Below are 19,428 nucleotides of genomic sequence, written 5' to 3'. Positions count from 1 at the left end.
CCTTTATGTAATAATCTGGGGTTTATGTAAGAATCTGGGATAATAATTTTATTTATTTTAACATTGATAGAAGGTTGATACCTGTACATTGACAACCTTGCCTAGATTAAGGTCTGTCCATCTCCACTAATTCTCATTAAGATATTAAACTACACGCGATTTTGAGACAGCCTTATATTGGTGGCTGGTTGGAAGAAAATACACATACATTCTCCTATCAGGCTCCGTTGCTATGTGACTCAGCCCAATACGAAAACAAAGCTTCTTTCCATGCTACCAATATAGTGCAGTAATGTCAGTGCTGCGATGTCAATGTCAATTTTTGCACCAATCATGTGTGGTAAAAGTGTGACAACATTACAGTTTCATAACTTACATCGTTATATAGCCGGCGTTTTTCCCGCTACAGTGCGCCCATTCATTGGCTCGTTCATGGTCACATAACATCTAACGTTAATTACACTGTTTCACACCAAACGCATGAGTGGGCAACATTGGGAAAACTACATGTGTGACGGCAAACAGGAAACAGTTCACTGTTACCTGCGAAATGCTGACTGCTGTTGCACGTCATTAGTTCATTTGTCAATAAAGTGATTATTTGTTTTCCACAGGTTTGACACGTTTGTTTTGCTATATAACAAATCACTTAATGACTGGTCCCTTGGGGAACAGTGAATTTTATTTCCCGAGAATCTCAATGTTTCCCAAGACAAAGTCAAAGGAAACATTGAGATTCAAGGGAAACAAAATTCACCGTTCCCCTCCTGACCAGTCATTAAGTGTTAATTACAAGTCTCTCTTGTAAGCAAAACTATGAGATAATCACGATACTTTGGCGTACATGATATTTACAGTACTTTTCACCTGTTGCCAAAAGTGTTGATGTTGAGTCAAAAACCATGGAAACTATTGGCGCTCTATGGACAGCCTACAGGAGGAAAAAAGAAACCAATGAAAACAACGTAAGTTAATAAATTATATACATGTACCTATTGTATACTCAAATTGTCTTGAAAGAAGTTTTCTTTGTTAGTAAATGTATTATTTGGCCCACAGGTTCTCAGATAAACCAGTATTAAAATGCTAAACAGTCAACATGTATTGAGTACTGCATGTGGGAGATTGTGAGTGAGCAAGACACCAAGATAAACATGTCATATCCATAAGCAGGCAAAAATAGATCAACTGGTCTTAATATCCAACCATATTTGACCTCATGCCTGGTCAATAACCCTTGTAAATATAATCTAATGAGTGAAAATAGGCCATTTAAAAGTTGTCATTTGCCTCTGTGTCAAAACAAGACTTCATGCGAAACCATTCAATCCACATGAAAATGTGTTCCCACTAAACCAGCTACAGGTTCACTTTCATGCTTGCAATCTAACACATTTTCAGATGAGAGGTTTTGCATGAGGACATGTTTTGAAATAGAGGCACAAGGTAACTCAGATATGGCCTATTTAGATGATGCTACATCTGGTATATAATTTTACTTAATAAATTATCAGATGTAACAATATGACCTTTTCAGTTACATGTAGCGGTAGTCTTTTCATTGGCTTTGTTTCTTTTGCAAAGTGGGCATTATTATTTGGACACTTGTTATTTCTAATATAAAAATGTTACTCTGTGGTTCCAAAAAATATCCAAACCTCCCCCAAAGAAGGAATTTTTTTTTCCCCAAGACCCCCCTCCCCACCCCTCTGGAAATTCCAATTAAGCTTCATATATTTCTGTAAATTTTTTGGTCTTACAGAACCCCCATCCCCTAGGAAATTCCAATCACTTCTGTGGGGGAAGTATGGATATTTTACGGAACTACAGAAGTAAGGATGAAATACTAGTTATGCAACACTTTCAAGTGGTAATATACCTTAGAATATCCCACAAGTCAATTGATTTTTCTTGGTATATGTATACACACAATCCTGGGTATAGCGAGTATGTACTGGTGTTTATTATCCAACTGCAGTGAATACCGTCCAAATAACAGCACAAATATAGAGCGATATTGTACTGACAGTTATTTGTACATCAGCAAACCTGTTTGCCGGAGAGGTCGGTGCACGCACACAAAACTGTCACACTCTCCCCTTTCACTGATAAATTTATTGATTACAGCAGTTGGATAATAAATCTCTTATTAGATGTTTTGGTGTGAAGTATCCCTTTATATTTTTACTTGTGGTTTGTATTTTGACTCGACCTACATGTATGGGCTCGTCAAAATATGGCACAACTCGTAAAAAATTAACACACAACAATACTACACACGAAAACGTCAAATAAGATATGTATAGGTACACTGTACACCACAATAGAGCACTAGCGTTGCATAACTATTTTATACCATGTTACAGTGATAGAAAATACAGTGGCCAACACGATCAATTCAACACATGTGCACCGGTGCATGATGGGAAGGTTGGATGTAATACTGTCGAATATAAAACAGCCTTCCTGTATTCTGATTGGCTGTTTTCTATGGCATGGTGTATAATAGAGTTAAACTTCATGTAGTCTTACTTTCCAGGTTCTTATTTGGTCCCCAGTCCTCCAGTTCCATTGTCTTAATAACAAGCTTCTGCTGGCTGTGACACAAAACTGAAAATACATGTACATGTAAAAAAATTACATGAATATCTAACTCCTTATTACTGTCTTGAGCTATAATTATTTCAGAAAGAAAAGAACTAATAATAATAATTTATTGATAAAGGTTTGGTAATATTAAATTAAACTTTAATTGTCATTCTTCATTGAGTATGCAACTACAATCTACATGTGAGGCATTACAAATTATCCGGGGATTGGGCCGAGCATGGGTAGAGTATAGACGTGTTTTTGCTAGCTCCGTTCAAAATTCGTATATGGAGGCCTCTACATGGCAGAAAAAGGAGAAAAGTTCAGACGAAAAACTCATGTAGAGAGAACTGGGCCAACTTGGAGAAGTGTATCCAACTCGTCGGAAGAAGAATCCCTTTCACCGTTGGAGAAGAAAGCCAAAGTCAAGTTGCACATGTCTGACACGGTGCAATCGAGCGAAGAAGACGAAACCGCCGCTGCCGTGGAGTTGGTTAATTCTGTAATGCCGAAGCTAGACCTTGTTCTGCAGAAGTTAGACAACATGGAAAAGAAATTGGACATCCTTGAGGGTTTTGTGAAAGTGGTCGATGGAAAGGTTAACAAGTTACAGGATAAAGCTGAGCAGTTTGAAAGCTTCAGCAGGGACGCCACAACAAAACTGAAGGTGTTAGATGAAGGAATGTCGTTCGCAAATACAGAGATAGAAAATTTAAAGAAGAAAGTAAAGCTTCTGGAACAAACTATCCAAGAAAATACAGTAAACACCGAAAACAAATTCAAGGGAAAGATCGAGGCCTTAAGAAACGAGAAGTTGTATATGGAGGTGTATCAAAGACGGGAAAACCTTCGCTTCTACGGCATTGCTGAATCTTTCCACCTCTCAGAAGAAAATGTCAAAGAGGTGTTAATTGGCTTTATACAGAAGGAACTTAACATCAGCGAGGCGGATTCTTTTGAGTATCAACGAGTGCACCGCATTGGCAAGCGCGACCCATCGCAAGAAAAACCAAGACCAATAATCGCACGTTTTTTGCGATACTCCAACAGAGAGCGAGTCATGTCAAGTGCAAGAAAGCTGAAAGGAACTGGTTTCGGAATATCGCCAGACCTTCCGAAAGAAATCGTGGACCGCAGAAAGGAATTAATACCTAAGTTCAAAAAAGCAAAAGAAGACGGAAAATCGGCGTTCTTCAAAAGATCAGAGCCGGACAAACTTTTTATTGAGGGTATACGAATCTTCTAATTTCTTTGGAACATAAACTCTCTATCTAGGTATTCATAACATGTAAGCCTCATTCACACTTGTTCTTAAAAATGGAGCTGCATGCGTGTCATCTAGTTAGCGCAATGCGTGCAAGACCTATTCCATTAGTAGCGCAATTAACAGCTTTTATCGCTGGCTACTGTTTTACATACATGTTCAATTGTAGTTGTAGGTGTTATAAATGTTTTTCTTTTGTTTCTTTTTCCTTTTCAATATTAATTAGTTTTACCTTTTTTTTTGTTCAAGAGACATGCAAATTTTTTCATTAGCTCATCTACTAAAGATTACTATCTCATTCTCTGCAACTGCTCGCCTTTTCACTTAAATATGTCCTTAAAAAGTTACAAAACTTAATTTAAATTTTGGTATCCTATCCTTAAATGTTCGGGGGATAAGATCTTTTGATAAACGAAAAGCACTTTTTCATTGGTGTATGAAGGATAAAGCTGATATAATTTTTCTACAAGAGACCTACAGCACATCCGAGGTGGAAAACACCTGGAAATCCCAGTGGAGAGGAGACTTGTTTTTTTGTCATGGTTCTGAACACAGCAGAGGTGTCTTAACACTAGTCAAAGAAGGGCTTGACTGTAAATTTGAGGTATGTAAACAAGATAATCTAGGTCGGTATATCATTCTAAAAGGTCTTGTTCAAGGTCAATCTTTTTTATTTTTGAATATCTATGCGCCAAATAAGACCAACGAACAATGCATCTTTTACGACGAAATACAGAACGAATTCGACAAATTGGAAATTGACACTGATTGCAAAATAATAATAGGTGGTGACTTTAATGTTATCCGCGACCCAGATTTGGATGGATCGGGAGGATCTCCAAAATTGAAAGAATCGTCCAAAAAGATAGAAAATCTATGTTTTTCTCTTGACCTAATAGACATCTGGAGAATCAGAAACCCAAAATTAAAACGTTTCTCCTGGAGACAGAAAACTCCAATGATTCAACGGCGGTTAGATTATTGGTTGATATCAAATAATATACAGGAAGAGGTTGATAAGGTCGATATTATCCCTGCTATTAGATCTGACCATTCCGCCATTACGTTGTACATTAATGGTATAGAGAACTCAACCTATGGACCGTCTTTTTGGAAATTCAATGCAAGTTTGTCAGAAGATAAAGAATATGTAGACCTAATTAGAAACAAAATCGGTGAATGGGTAGACGAAAGTAGAGAAATCGAAGACCCGCGGGTTACCTGGGATTATTTAAAATATAAAATACGCTATGAAACGATTGGTTATAGTAAGAAGAAAGCAAAAGAGAGAAGGTCAGAGCTGGTAAATTTGGAAATTAGATTAAAAGAGTGTCAGCAAAAATGTGACGAACACCCAAGTGCTGAAAATCTCTGCGATTTAGAAGTTCTCAAATCAGAATACGAACGCCATTATGATTATATAACACAAGGAGCAATCATAAGATCTCGGGTGAGTTGGTATGAAGAGGGCGAAAAGAATAGCAAGTATTTTTTAAATTTAGAAAGTGCTAAAAAGAAAAAGACATGTATACGGAAATTATCCGTGGATAATGATTCATATATAACAGACCCAAAAGAAATAATGAAAGAGATTCATGATTTCTATGAAAAACTCTATGATAGAGACTCGTATAATTTAGGTGAGAATTCAATTGATCGTTTCCTTAATGAAGTGGATACTAAAAAATTGTCTGATGAAGAGAAAATGACTTTAGATAAACAACTTACTAGATCCGAACTGTACGAAGCATTGAAGACATTTCCGAAAAACAAAACGCCTGGAAGTGACGGTTTAACTGTGGAATTTTACCTGGCGTTCTGGCACGTGGTTGCAAAGTATCTCGAAAAGTCTCTAAACTTCTCTCACCAACACGGGCAACTATCAACTTCGCAAAAGCAGGCAATGATTACCCTATTGGAGAAAAAAGATAAAGATAGACGATTTATAAAGAACTGGCGACCTATCTCACTGATCAATGTAGATGTTAAAATTGCATCCAAAGCGTTTGCTAGAAGGCTGGAGCCAATCCTGCCAGAACTTATTCACCATAATCAAAATGGTTTTATCAAAGGAAGATCTACATTTGATGCAGTTAGAACAATCGATGATTTACTTGAATTGGCAAAACTCACAAATACAACAGGTATTCTAATGGCAATTGACTTTGAAAAGGCATTTGATTCTCTGGACCATACATATCTATTTAAAGTATTGGAAAAATTCAATTTTGGACCGTATTTTTTACAATGGGTAAAAACATTTTATACAAACATATCCAGCTGTATCTTAAATAACGGCTTTACTACAGATCTTTTCTGTATCCATCGTGGTGTACGACAAGGTGACCCTCTATCACCTTTATTATTCATCTTAGCTTTGGAAGTTCTCGCATGTCAAATCAGGCAGGATAAAACCATACAAGGAATAATGGTCAAAAACGTGGAGATCAAACTCACGCTTTTTGCAGATGACATGACTTGTTTTCTAAAAGACATAAATGCATATTCGCGACTTTGTACAACTTTAAAGGTTTTTTCATTGCATTCTGGTCTCCGAATTAACGACGATAAAACAGAAGTTTTTGGTATCGGCCCACATAAACTAGTACAAAATGACTTTACTCACAAAGTGCGAAAATCAATCAAGATATTAGGTACCGTTTTTGACTATCACAAACCATCACGAGACAAAGCAAACTTCGACTCAATATTCAAATCTATTAAAAAAACGCTGAGTATGTGGAAGTGGAGGGGTCTTACCCTGATTGGTAAGATTCAAATAGTTAAGACCTTCATTATTCCAAAATTTTTGAGTAAAGCGACTGCAATCTCAATATCAAACGATCTTGTCAAGGAGATAAACAGACTGATTTTCGGTTTCATTTGGAAAGGTAAAGATAAAATTAAACGGACCGCGCTTATCAATGATATTGAAAATGGAGGACTAAAAATGCTTGATATTGAATCCATGATATCGGCTCAAAGAGTGATGATCTTAAAAAAGTATCTAGGAGAGAGCAACAGCACTTGGAAAACTATTTTAGATGATTTCTTTTTTGGAAATATAGGTGGAAAACTCATCCTGTTCTGTGATTTTGAAACTAGTAAACTACCGGTTCATCTTCCTATATTCTACAAAGAGTGTCTAGAGGCATTTCGTAATTTAAAGAAATCCAAGGTAGCCACCTATGAGGATGTTGTAGACCAAATTATTTGGAATAATAGGAATATTGTGATACACGGAAAATCTCTTTTTGAAAAACATTTGTTTACTAAAGGAATTGTTAAAATTGGTGACTTGTTATCCGATACGGGTAAATTTCTTGAAAGCCCTAAAGTGTTGGAAGCGAATCTATCTCCAATCCAGTACTTCAAATTAATAGGAATTGTAGATGCCATACCAAAAGAATGGAGATTAATTATCAAAGAATCACATATTCAACATCAGCAACTATATCCTCAACAGCATTTGGATACAGTGTATATTTATATCGACGAAACCAAATCGGATCTGTTAAAAGCCTCTTCAAAACTTTTGTATAAAGGATTTAAAACAAAGAAACAAACTCCTCCAACCGCCAAAAGGAAGTTGAAGGACAAATATCCAGAGGTTATAGAAGACTGGAAAAAAATTTATTCTTTACCATTCACTGTCACACTTGAAACAAAAATTAGAGAGTTCCAATATAAATTATTAAACGATATAATTTTCACAAATGAGAGGTTATTCCGTTTTAAAATGATTGAATCACCAATGTGCACCTTTTGTTTGAAAGAGGTCGAGTCCCTCGAACATTTGCTCTTTTATTGTGATACAACAAAAGACTTCTGGCGGGCTTTTTCTTCTTGGCTTTCAAACCAGAATGTATCTTTGGACACTTTGACATTTGAAAATATATTGTTTGGAGTGTTCAACAACAACGAAGACTTTATTATCCTGAATCACTTGATACTGCTAGGAAAGTTTTTTATTTATAAATGTAAATTAAATAAAATTAAACCAACATTAACAATATTTTTAACAAAGACAAAAACCGTTTATTACATTGAAAAAAAAATAGCTACCAAAAATAACCAACTTTATAAACATTACAAAAAGTGGGAAAAACTAATGCCATCTCTTAATAATAGTTGAGCTTAATTTGTAATTTCTCCTTCTCAGCATGTCACTAACTTACTTTCTTTTTTTTTTTTTTTTTTTTTTTTCTGTATTTGGGTAGCTGCACTATTATAAACAACGCATTGTATATTCTTTAGGTATAATTAGGCTACGATTAGTAATTATAATTTGTTGTATGTAATCTATTGTAGTTATGACGTATTGTAAGTATTGTAACTAGTGTTATGTCTTGTGTTGTATTGTATGTATTATAACCCAAAATGTTGAAAAAAAATAAAAATTACAAAAAAAAAAAAAAATTACAAATTATCCTCAGGCTGTTAGCATTACGCTAAACAAGGATTTCCTTTCAATTTTATACGTACAATAATCATGATGTGTTTGGGTTTTATTCCTTATTTATATTAAAAGTTACGGCAACAGAAATCCAAATTTTGATTTAATAATAACAGATACACAGTGTACAGTGCCTGTCCAGCAATGCACTCAAAAACCTTGGAAATGAAGCAAACATTTGCAAAGGCCTTTAATTTGGGCATTTGAAATTTGCAATCTGATGACTTTTGCAGTAAGAAACTTTGTGATTACTTTTGAGGTGAGAGATATCAGAAAGGACGTTTTAGGAGTGGCAAAAAAAAAAAATGTAACCAGGGTCCTTATAAGAGATCTGTACTACCCATAGTATCTCTCCTCAGTCTTTCTTAAAATATTTAAAAAAAAATTGGACATGGTTTTTAGGTTTGGGCTTCAATTCTTGGATTCAGTTCTGCTAAACTTTAGTCACAATTTAATACACTTCTTGTCATAATTTACATGTATACAGGTATTAGCCCCCACAGAGGGCACTGAACACAGATTCTTCCTTGTTGAGGTGTTGTGTGCAAGTTACATGTAATTCACTTAAAGAAGCTATGTCACAGTTTGTGCATCTTAAAAAGTAATTAGCCCAATTACGTTTTTCAAGTTTTTCATTTGTAATCCATTTTAATCTTCTCCATCCTCAACCATCCTTGTTCCCTTAGCATTTGCTGTTATCCTTTTGGTGATTTTCCATCTTTAGTTAGTAAACTATAATCATTTTCAGGTAACTTTCTTCAATAAAAAAGGTAATTTTGTGGGTAGCCAAAATAACTCAAAATACCATTACTGAGCTCCTTTAATGCGTTTAACGGTTTCATACTGTACCTTGTCATCAGGACTTGAAGCAAAGCAGCTTACAACATCACCTTCCTTAAAACCAGAAAATTTCAGTGTATATTAAATCCAAGAAAGAATGAAACCCAACTGCAGTAAGGTATCAACAGTATCCCATAAATGTTACATGGACAGTGAAAACTGATTTCAGTAGCTATATTGACAATGCAAATTGAAACTAGAGCATAACATTACTGTAATTATAATGGCTTTCAAAAGCTGGAATTTCAACACTAAATATATATTTTACGTTCACTTTCTTTACGTACATGTACATGCATTTTTTATAATTAGAGAAAACACAGAAAATGTTTTCTAGAATTATAAAAAATACACGTACCATCATCATGTGGTACAAATGTACCTTACATTGAATAAAGTTTACCTCCTGTAATGTCTGAACAACCTTGCCCGTCTGAATTTGAACAACCTGAATCTTGTCATTACAGGTACAGAACAAGTGATCTTCATCAGATGAAAACTAAAAAGACAACAGAGCAGCAAACAGTTGTTAACCTGTCCACTAAAAGCACTATTAATTTCAAAACCAGTGCGCACAAGATCATATGCACATCAGTCAAATGTGCGATTATATGCATGCTACATTATGTACAGTAGCTGATATGAAAAAGTGATCAACTTTGGTGTGTTTTAAAACGTGTTTTAAAGATGCACAGAGGGGGAATATCCCTGAACACTTTTGAGAGGGTTGCTCTTTCTTTTTAATTTTTTCATTGATCAGCGATGAAGAATGCAAGCTGCCCTGCATGAAAACAGAAACCAGAAAGAGAAAAGATTGCTTCTGTTACACATGCCTTCATGTTCAATAACTACTGTATTTCTGAACATGCATAAAGCTACCTGACTAAACTGCTGATTCATCAATTACCTTGCAAAATTTTACTCTCAGAGATGGGTCAATTTGTTGGTGGTTACCAAAAAGATTCTAACCTCTGGGAATGAGATTGTTTGATGTTTTGAATATTTTCGAGGGGTTTGGTAGAAAGTTGGCATTTTAATCTCACGGGGGTGAAGAAATCTCGGGATATTTCGGGGGGGGGGGGGCATCGTATTGACAATTTGATCTGTTTCCTTACGGTTAAATCTGTACTTACCCCGTCAAAAAGGGCAATGTGGGAGAAAGAATGTGGATCGATATAAAATAGAATGACGGGCTTAAGCTTATTAAAGCTAAGCTTATATTAAAGTTTGTTCCGTGAATAGCTACATGCATGTACAGCTGTAGTCGGATAAAGTTGAAAAGGTCTCACAATTAAGCTTACCTCAACTTTGCCTCCAGTGTAGAACGCATCAATTTTCGACGTAATGTCAAAGCTAACAAGAAAAGAGCATCGACTTTCTAAGGTCTTCCGTGGTAAATCATAAGCTATATGTCAGTCTTAAGTTCATGAAACACGTGCAAGCGGAATCGGCGGTTTCAACAGACAGATTTCCTAATGGTCTGACACTTTCACGAGGCAAACAAACTTACTTTGATTTAAGGAGAACACCGGGACCAGGTATTCTCACTTGAGCCATTATGTATAGCGCTGATACATCTATCATAGCCTCCCATATGCACAACAACGAACTCCGTCCTCCTGGTCCGCCATGTTGGTTTCCGTACCGCTGACCACATGTACATGTGGGCCATTTGGCCAGTAATTGTGATCAAGAAATGGTTTCTCCTCGCGTCGCAATGGCATGTTGTGATGAGAATTTCGAGAATGACACATTATTTAGTTTTATAAGTACAATCAATGTAAAACGCTACCAAATTCAGGGATTAAAAAAGAGCTCATATGTTTCTTTGGTTATATAACCTGCAATAATATTTGGTTCCTGCTGCTTTTGTTGTTTGTTTTTAAGATATTTTTATTTATTTATTTTATCTTGCGAATGGAGAGCCTGCGAGCCCCGAGCGAGGTGCACGGGCGTCAGTATGGTCTCTTTTAGAAAAGATGCAATTACATTTGACCAGCTCCAGTGGCAAAAAATATTAGGCTGAGATGTGTACTATAGAGTAGCAGGCTATAGTCAGTCCAGAGAGGAGTACTCTAAATGCCCACTTCTCCCCACCCTCTGCCCTCATTCTCTCTGACGTGCAATAAAGCAGGAGTACATTCATTTAGCATAATTATTCTCCTTTGCAATGACTTTGTCCACAAGACCGAGATAAAGGAGTACAGTTTGCTGCCAGACAGACTAAGATAATAGCACGGTGAGGGGAGGGGGGGGGGGGGGGGAGCGGGGAAAAAACTCCCAGAAAAATTGGGGATGTGAGGCCTGCTTCCTGAAACCCTTACCCTATTTGACTAAAATCTGCAACATTCCCTACCCTATTTATGACCTGACCAAAAATTTGAAAACCTATTTATGACCTGACCCTTGAATCAAAACCTTGTTTCAGACTTGTGTTGTAGTTAGTTCCCTAGTTCAGACCAATGTTGAACTACCATAAACATAATTTATGAAAGGATTTTGTTGATTTTCTTTTCAATAATGATGAAAAAGTGGCTTCTTCTTAAAAACATACCCATATCAAGGCTACAGAGCAAAACCCATACCCTATTTATGACCAAAATGGCTGAAAAACCATACCCTTTGGGGCTGCACATACCTATATAGCACATGTAAGGGAGTCAGCCTCCCCTCCCCCCCAACCCCGGGATAATATAAATGATATCAACTTACTCAACAACAGTGAAGGAAACAGTGTCAGTTTATTGCACTTCATTCTATACAAGGTTTTAGTTCATTTTGCGAATAAGCTGATTAATCTTGTCCTCTCGGTTTCCATGATCTCCGCCCTCAACAAAGTGTGTGGTAATCTTGCGGAAGCCACCCCTTGGAGAACTGAGCTTCATGGGCCACAGGAAGTTGTTAGCTTCCTTAAAGTGCTCACCCACTGAGTAGATCTCATGAATGAGATCCTCAATGCAGATGATACCATGCTTGCCCAGCTGTTGTTCAATGATGGAGTTGTCAGTGATGGCAATGCGCTGCTTGTTGACCTTGCCATAGCCACGCTTGTAGATCAACTCCCGCACACTCTTCAGATTTGGGTACCTAAAAAGAAAAACAAGCTATTACCTATAATACAGAAGTGGTGCAAGACTGGGTTCAGCACATGCTCTGATTGGCTACAAAATAAGAGCCATCTTTTTGTTTGCTTGCTTTTGTTGTTGTTGTTTTTTTTTTTTCACAGCTAACTTGACGTTTGTTGACTTGTGCTCTGTTGAATATTAATGAATTTGACTGGTTCTCTCACAGCTGTGTATTTGGCTGAAGGAACATGATCAAGTACACATTACGCTTGCAAGGTAAAATGGTTTTTGCTTATTGGCTTACTGCACCTTTCAATAACAAACAAAGGTTGTGTTTTCACTGCTGTTGATAATCTTAGGGTCATTTCAGGAAACAGATGTTCATTGCAGCAGATTCAAAAGGTCACAATTGTATGCTGTAGAAACTGTAATTAGTAGATTTTGATTCGGTTTATTTCTTTTTTCCAAGGTTTTCCATGGCCTTGTTTTGAACTTCCATGCTTGTGTGTAATTGAAAGGCACAGAAAAATTATCTGAAATTGGAAGTCTCTAACTGCAATCCTTTGGTGTGTGTAGTTAACAAGAGTTCATGCCCTCAGTTCATCCAAGTGACAGTCAACAAGGTGGTGCATAACAAAAGCACACTTACCACAAGGTAATTTATACATGTACAATAAAAATCTCTTTGTTGACAAACCAAAACAGAATGTTCATTGTATGGTTTATCCCCCCAGTCATGGTCACAGAGTGACTCTGGGAAGCACAAGGAATATACAAAGCACCACACCAAACCAGTGCTCACACAGTGAGACACTGGGGGCAGTTTTGATCTCCAACGACATGGCAAGGAACAGACATCATGGATGATGTGTCTCTAGGACACTCAGCTCCTAAACGCCATTAGGACAGAGCCAGTGAGGGCCAACCCACTGGGTGTCACGTTGGAATGGGCCAGGGTTCATACCTTTTTTCAGAAAAAGATTTCCAGGACTTTTCCAGAACTTCTCCAGGACTCAGAGTGATTTTTCCAGAACTCAAAATTCACATTAACCCTTTCACTCCCAAGATCTCAATGTTAATTCTCCTTACTGTCTGCCATACACATCATATTTTTTTTTACTTGAGTTAAACAGATTACCAAATCTTTCCAGGACCATAAGCCTTTTTCAGGGATTTTCCAGTCCTGGAAAATACCACAATAAAATCCAGGACTTTCCAGGTTTTCCAGGACCTGTACGAACCCTGGGCACACATAAAGCTTACAGATATAGCTGATAACAATTTGAAACTTGCATGTAATGAAGTTTTAAATTCTGCTTAGTTTAGTACCTAATACCTTGCTTACTCTAATTGAGAAACACAAAAGTTTAGATTCCAAACAAAATTACAGGTTGACTGCATCAGTATCAAACAAGTTCTACTCACCCATATGCAACATAAGGCTGCACAATTCGTAACATGTTGATCGTGGCCTTATTCAGCTTAATGAACACACCATTGTGGATCTGCAGCAAGCGAAACAATTGAAGAATCTTTCGCACCTTTGGACTCACACCATTGATACTAGAAACAAACAAAAAGCAAACAAATAAACACAATAATGATTGCTTGACTCTTAGCATACAGTTAGAGTCATAGCCCATGAAATAAATCACAAAAAATGCACAAATGGGATTGTTCATTGTATGGTTTATCCCCCCAGTCATGGTCATCGAGTGACTCTGGGAAGCACAAGGAATATACAAAGCACCACACCAAACCAGTGCTCACACAGTGAGACACTGGGGGCAGTTTTGATCTCCAACGACATGGCAAGGAACAGACATCATGGGTGATGTGCCTCTAAGACACTCAGCTCCTAAAAGCCATTAAGACAGAGCCAGTGAGGGCCAACCCACTGGGTGTCACGTTGGACCAAGTGACATTTATTACTATGTCACAGAACTTAACTTGTTCACGCTGTTACAGTGTTGTACATAAAAAATACAATTACATATAAACTATAGAAATAAGATAGCAAAGAAGTAAAAAAGAATTACTTATGCCTTTCTTTGCTTAAAACATGGACTACAGCATGTAACAATTGATAACTCTTCATATTAACAAATCTACATGTACAAATCTTGTGGTATCATTGATCGATAGTGTTTTTACCAAAGAAATAGTGATAAAACCATGACTGTATTAGAAACATTTCTACAAAAAAAACACTTGTTATCACCACACTAGGTTGAGTTGTTCGAAAGCCAGTTAACACTAACCTACGATTTAAGGTTAACCAAAGTAATATTTTTTCTGTTATAAAAATGTCTTTCACTGCTTGCGTTTTGTGTAGTTTGAGATTATTCAAACTCTAAACAGAACGACAAACAATATAAACAGAAAACCTCACCAAAAAGTCCCAAAACTCAAATCAAAATTCTCACTTATCCTGGGTTAGTTTAATCTGGCTTTGAACAACCTGGCCCTGATATTAAAACTCTACATACCCTCTGATACGAATAACAAAAGCAAGCTTAGCTTCAGCTGGGACATAGAAGTTTGCATGTTTCCGTCCCATACGCTTCATTCTGATCTCATCTTTCTCTTGCTGACGATATTCCTTCACATATTTTTCAGCTCTTTTAAAGATTTCCTTGCGCTTCTCTCTTCGTACCTTAAATTATAGATAAAAGAGGAGCTTTATGCTGCATTTTCAAAACTACAGTAATGATATAGGCATCAGAGTGTCACTGTGGCCATGAAGCTTACAATATATTTATTCATAATACTTTCATGCAGCAATGTTTATTATGCTGTAAAAGGTGGTTTCATCTTTCAAGTCTGTGAAAAAAACCCTAGTATGTGACCATTCAAAAGAAAGCTATTTGGCAGTACTTTATGTGGTACTGTTCACGCTGCTTTATAAAGACGTTCTAACTTCCAAGTCAGTCCATGAAATCCCAGCACGCCACCATTCAACTGAAAGCTAATGAGCAGTAAGCTTACTTTTATGTCGTACTCACTGTTTATTACACTGTACGGAGTGGTTCGAAAGTTGGAGTTAAAAACCCTAGTGCAGCGTTCTAGCATTTTAAATCTCTGGATTGCACCTCTGGGCATGGCCCATCGGTACCTTCAATACTTGCGAAACCCAATTCGAAATAATATAAATATTCTTTTAAACAAAGTGGCTCCTGCGATCAAAGGTAACTGCGTCGAAGGCCAAACAACTGTTTGAAAATTATGACTTTTCTAGCAACTTCACTTTATGCTTCCATTAAATAAAGCGAGTCGACCAACCTTTTTTTGCGCGAGCTGTGCTTCAGCCCTGGCGGCCTTCAACTGTTCTAGACTCTTCCTCTTTTTGAGGAGAGTTTCGGGGACACGTGGAACCTTCTCTCTGCAAAACAAGACAGCAGACGAACTAATGAAGTTTTCTACTACAATAAAACAAATAATTAAAGAGAAACATCTGGCCTTAACTATTCGACGAGTAAAGAATGCCAAAGGAATAAAACTATGACGAGAAATAGTCAACACACATCTCGTAAAATGTTGATTGGAAATATAATTCTTTCCCAGTGTTGAACGATCGATATCAAGGCATTTTAGGGTTCGATATGACAAAAAGTAAACTTGTTTTGGTGGCCCTTTCGCTAGTTCGTTCGGGGAAATAATTGAACAGAAACAAAGGAACACCATGCAAAATCCTTTTCTTACTACAGTCAGAATTACAGAAGTCTTAAACTCGTCCGGATGGAACGGATGAGTACTGCTTACTACAACTTACGAACCTATCGGCCATCGCTTCGCCTAGAAAGAGGAAGAGCGCGCTGGGAAATATTCGCTTAGTAGCCGAGCCTTGATAGCTCCCTACTCTATGTAAACTCACTTGAGGTGTCCTCGATATCTTGGTTTTCTTTCGGTTGCTTCATGATCATGTTTCTGTTTTTGTTTTTGTTTTTGTTTTTGTTTTTTGTTTTGTTTTTCTTCTTTTGCTCTTTTTTCTTTCCCTTTCAGAGACACACAAAAAAAATAACAAGTAAGTACTACTCTTGATCTTTGATTTGGTCTAGATCTGCTTGTACACTGTGAAAACGCGGGGTCTCTGGAAAACCCGAATAGCGAATAGCGAATCACGGTACGAATAGTGCGAACAGTCTCGTATAATGGCGAAAGTGGCGAATAATGGCGAATAGAGGCACCCAGTATCTCGCAGTCACTGCCTCATAGTAACGTAGGATGGGATTTTCCCGCTAAAAAGCACAGACACATATCAGGAAGCTTCAGGACAAAACGTGTTTCTAAACGTAATTTCTTCTGTTTTAACCCCTGCAAAACCGTAAATGCATCTTTATTAGGTTATCCTTGTGTTTTCTGTTTTCTTAATGTCGACCGCCGACGGCGATGGACAGCCTTAGCCTGAGTTCGGAGAAGAAAAGGTAATAACTGAAATTCACTGAAATCTGTTGCTTATTTGGATAATTAATTAACGCAGGATATTAGATCTAAAGCGGTGACTATTGACGACTATTCATCACTGTTCGCCACTTTTCGCGACTGTTCGCCACTATTCGTACTATTCGAGACTATTCACACTATTCGGGATTATTCGCTATTCGCGATTATTCGCTATTCGCTATTCGGGTTTTCTAGACACCCAAAAACGCAAGAATGGCGGAACGATTCTCCTGGTATAGTCGGTGTCGGTTGGATCTCGATTGGCTGCCGAACGCTGTTCGGGAAACAAGCCCGCGCCCCTCCCCCAAAAGGCATGTCCCTTCTCGGAGAGGAACGTAGATTCGAGCCTATCACTCCTACGACATCGGCAACTTTGATCTCACGCCCAGCTAAAGCTTACGAACCAATTTCTTGCTTCTAGACTGATAAGTATATTACTCTACGGGGTTAAATTGAAGTACATCTGTAACCTTGAATACACGTTGAAAAGTGAATAAAGATGGTGAGTTTTTAAACTCGATAGTGAAATGTGAAAGGTGAATTGATCAACGTGACACGAGCGCGGGCCAAAGAAAACATCTGAGTTCCCGACAGGACTCGAACCCATGACCTCCCGAACGCCAGGCGGGCGCTCTACTCGCTGAGATAGGAGAACTCAAGAGACGCTAGGTATTGAACTGAGTTTATGATGTGACAGGCGTCCTGCATACTGCTAGGATAAGCACTGTCGAAGTCATCGTCAAGGTTTTGATTCCTGACGGAGTACCCCCCCCCCCCTCCAGGACGGTCTAGAAAGAGCCAATTCCTGTGACGAGGATTTTACTCGCGTGCACAGCCTTCGCCGTTTTACTCAAATTGTTATCGTTCACGAGAACATCCACGCAACGTGCGTGGTAACTCTGTCCACGGGAGAACTGGATACCATGTCTAAAAATAACTTGAAAGGGATGAGCTTCGTGGCATCATATGTAGGATTAACTGCTTTAAACTTCAGCCTCAGTTGATCAAGAGTAACGTGATTGCAAGATGCCCGAAAAGTATGCGCGACAAATAAATTGTTGATATACGTGGCGTAGAGCTTGATTTCTTCACTACCCCCCCCCCCCCCATTTATCTGCCAAAGATCTTCATTTAACTACAATTACGACTTATCACACCTAAATAATCCATGCACAAAAGTGCACTCGATTTCTTACTTATCACGCATGGCAGCTTCAAATTCCTTTAAGTATTATTAACGTGGGCATATCTGCGATAACAAACACTTCATATGAGCTATTCTTCGACAGACTGACCGAACAGTTTAAAATTTAACGGCTGAAGATTATATTCGATAAAAATTCATCCATTAGTACGGCAAACAATTAACCTGCCCTAATTTGTTTCTCCGATCAATTCCGTGAGGAGTTCCCGTAAACATATCCACGTTAATCTTATTTTTACTGGCCTTTTGTTTGCTCTTCACGGACGGAGAAGGAGAGCTTTTTGAGGCCATACCCCTGTAACTCTTAGAGAATGGAAGCTTTGCAAATGAAATGACGATGAAAAATATTTCCTTTAAGGACCATAACATAGAATGACCATCTCTTATCACGTGAAGTAAAGCCATTAATTCTAAACAGCAGCTCTCTTGTATCCGCCATCTTGAATCTCATGATTTTACAAACGTTGGAAGATCTCCAACGAGGGTTCAAAAATATTCTAAACCGATAGAGAAGGCTAAAGTAATAAAAGGAATGTAGAATTTAATCCGGGGCAATTTTTGATTCAACACTGCAAAATTCACAATTTCAAAAGCATGCCCGTAAAAAACCATTGCCACTTGACAATAAGAAAAAGAACATCAAGTTTCTTGACCAATCACATGAAATGCCAAATTGTTTCCAGATAAATTTTAGGAAAACGTTTCAACTTTGCAGTCAATTTCTTCAATGCTTTCAAGTTGCAGGCGTTAAAAATGGATGTGGTCCTCAAAAGCTCTCCGCTCCGATCTGAGTAACGCGATACAAAATCTTTGCAATAATATAAGATTTCTGAGGCCATATAACATACTATTCTAAGGTTATACTACACTATTTCTGAGGTTATACTATACTATTTCTGAAGTTACCCTATACTATTTCTGAGGTTATGGTATACTATTTGTGGGAGAATAAAGAGCCCACAAGTAAAAGATTACAATTAAGATGCATCTGCAAACTGAATCTTCTTTCAACTGTACACAATAAACGAACAGTAACTCATACAACTCCTCAGTTCATCTCGGCTGTTGGAATTCGCACTGATTCACATTCAAGTTCTTCCAAATGTAAAACACTTGTAAAGTCCTTTAGTAGCACAGTTCCCAGTCCATTAAGGTCCCTTGTTGTGAAAGTATCATTCAACAATCAGACTTGAAGCGTGACAACACGAACTCTTTTGTTAGGTCAACATGCACTCATTTTGGCTGGATTGCGAGATTGTCATCCGGGCTGGAAGCACTGTCATCTCTGTGAGATATGATTAAATTCAACTGGTTTACTTTGCTCCTTTGTCGTGTTGATAGACGAAAACAGTTCTTTTTCGTTACACCAAAGAATCTTGAAAATGAGATGATCATCTCCACAGCAAATAAGTCGAGGTCACTTGTGATAGTACGTTGAAATTCAAAGCAATGAGCAGTTGAATTGATCTGTCTAAACTTGACTAAATATTACAGTGATGATTATTTTGAAAAACATATAATGCAATAAATTTAGCATATCTGTAACGAACAAATAAAAAGGAGCACG

The 19,428-nt window shown here is 37.5% G+C and overlaps 3 protein-coding genes and 2 non-coding genes across 5 annotated transcripts in view; 1 reads left to right on the top strand and 4 right to left on the bottom strand.

Annotated features, from left to right (window-relative positions):
* Nucleotides 1-10,844, bottom strand: part of LOC110062759 (transducin beta-like protein 3) — a 32,702-nt gene extending 21,858 nt beyond the window's left edge. Inside the window, exons 1-6 of the mRNA XM_089270571.1 lie at nt 10,660-10,844; nt 10,451-10,502; nt 9,553-9,648; nt 9,159-9,203; nt 2,533-2,610; nt 868-931 (exon numbers count right to left, since the gene is read on the bottom strand). Of these exons, the coding sequence (XP_089126697.1) occupies nt 868-931; nt 2,533-2,610; nt 9,159-9,203; nt 9,553-9,648; nt 10,451-10,502; nt 10,660-10,733 (409 nt within the window). The 5' untranslated portion in view covers nt 10,734-10,844. The remainder of the gene's footprint in view (nt 1-867; nt 932-2,532; nt 2,611-9,158; nt 9,204-9,552; nt 9,649-10,450; nt 10,503-10,659) is intronic.
* LOC149105640 (uncharacterized) lies at nt 2,815-4,161 on the top strand. Its single transcript, XM_089271216.1, has one exon. The coding sequence runs from the start codon at nt 2,891-2,893 to the stop codon at nt 3,833-3,835; it is 945 nt and encodes a 314-aa protein (XP_089127342.1). The 5' UTR covers nt 2,815-2,890; the 3' UTR covers nt 3,836-4,161.
* A 1,027-nt stretch (nt 10,845-11,871) lies between the features above and the next one.
* LOC110062769 (large ribosomal subunit protein uL30-like) lies at nt 11,872-16,065 on the bottom strand. The gene is made up of 5 exons (XM_089271404.1): nt 15,991-16,065; nt 15,497-15,596; nt 14,704-14,870; nt 13,640-13,777; nt 11,872-12,236 (listed from the first exon to the last, which is right to left on the bottom strand). The coding sequence occupies exons 1-5, from the start codon at nt 15,999-16,001 to the stop codon at nt 11,918-11,920; spliced, it is 735 nt and encodes a 244-aa protein (XP_089127530.1). The 5' UTR covers nt 16,002-16,065; the 3' UTR covers nt 11,872-11,917.
* LOC149105639 (small nucleolar RNA SNORA73 family) lies at nt 12,919-13,159 on the bottom strand. Its single transcript, XR_016201727.1, has one exon. It is a non-coding gene; the product is annotated as a small nucleolar RNA SNORA73 family (small nucleolar RNA).
* Nucleotides 13,887-14,127, bottom strand: LOC149105638 (small nucleolar RNA SNORA73 family). Its single transcript, XR_016201728.1, has one exon. It is a non-coding gene; the product is annotated as a small nucleolar RNA SNORA73 family (small nucleolar RNA).
* Nucleotides 16,066-19,428: the final 3,363 nt, after the last annotated feature.

Source organism: Orbicella faveolata, unplaced genomic scaffold (assembly GCF_042242905.1).
Source record: "Orbicella faveolata isolate gen_17 unplaced genomic scaffold, um_ofav_v1 contig_34, whole genome shotgun sequence".
Lineage (NCBI taxonomy): Eukaryota > Metazoa > Cnidaria > Anthozoa > Scleractinia > Merulinidae > Orbicella > Orbicella faveolata.
Note: the sequence above shows the minus strand (reverse complement) of the source record. Positions and strands in the feature narration are given on the sequence as shown.

Bases quoted from the DNA above. Each gene is read 5' to 3' on its own strand.
- LOC149105640 (XM_089271216.1), top strand. From the start codon at position 2,891: ATGGCAGAAAAAGGAGAAAAGTTCAGACGAAAAACTCATGTAGAGAGA.
- LOC110062769 (XM_089271404.1), bottom strand. The intron at 13,778-14,703 runs GTATGTAGAGTT...GTTTGTTTCTAG, and splicing joins TTTGTTATTCGTATCAGAGG to TATCAATGGTGTGAGTCCAA. The intron at 12,237-13,639 runs GTGAGTAGAACT...TTTTCTTTTTAG, and splicing joins CAGCCTTATGTTGCATATGG to GTACCCAAATCTGAAGAGTG.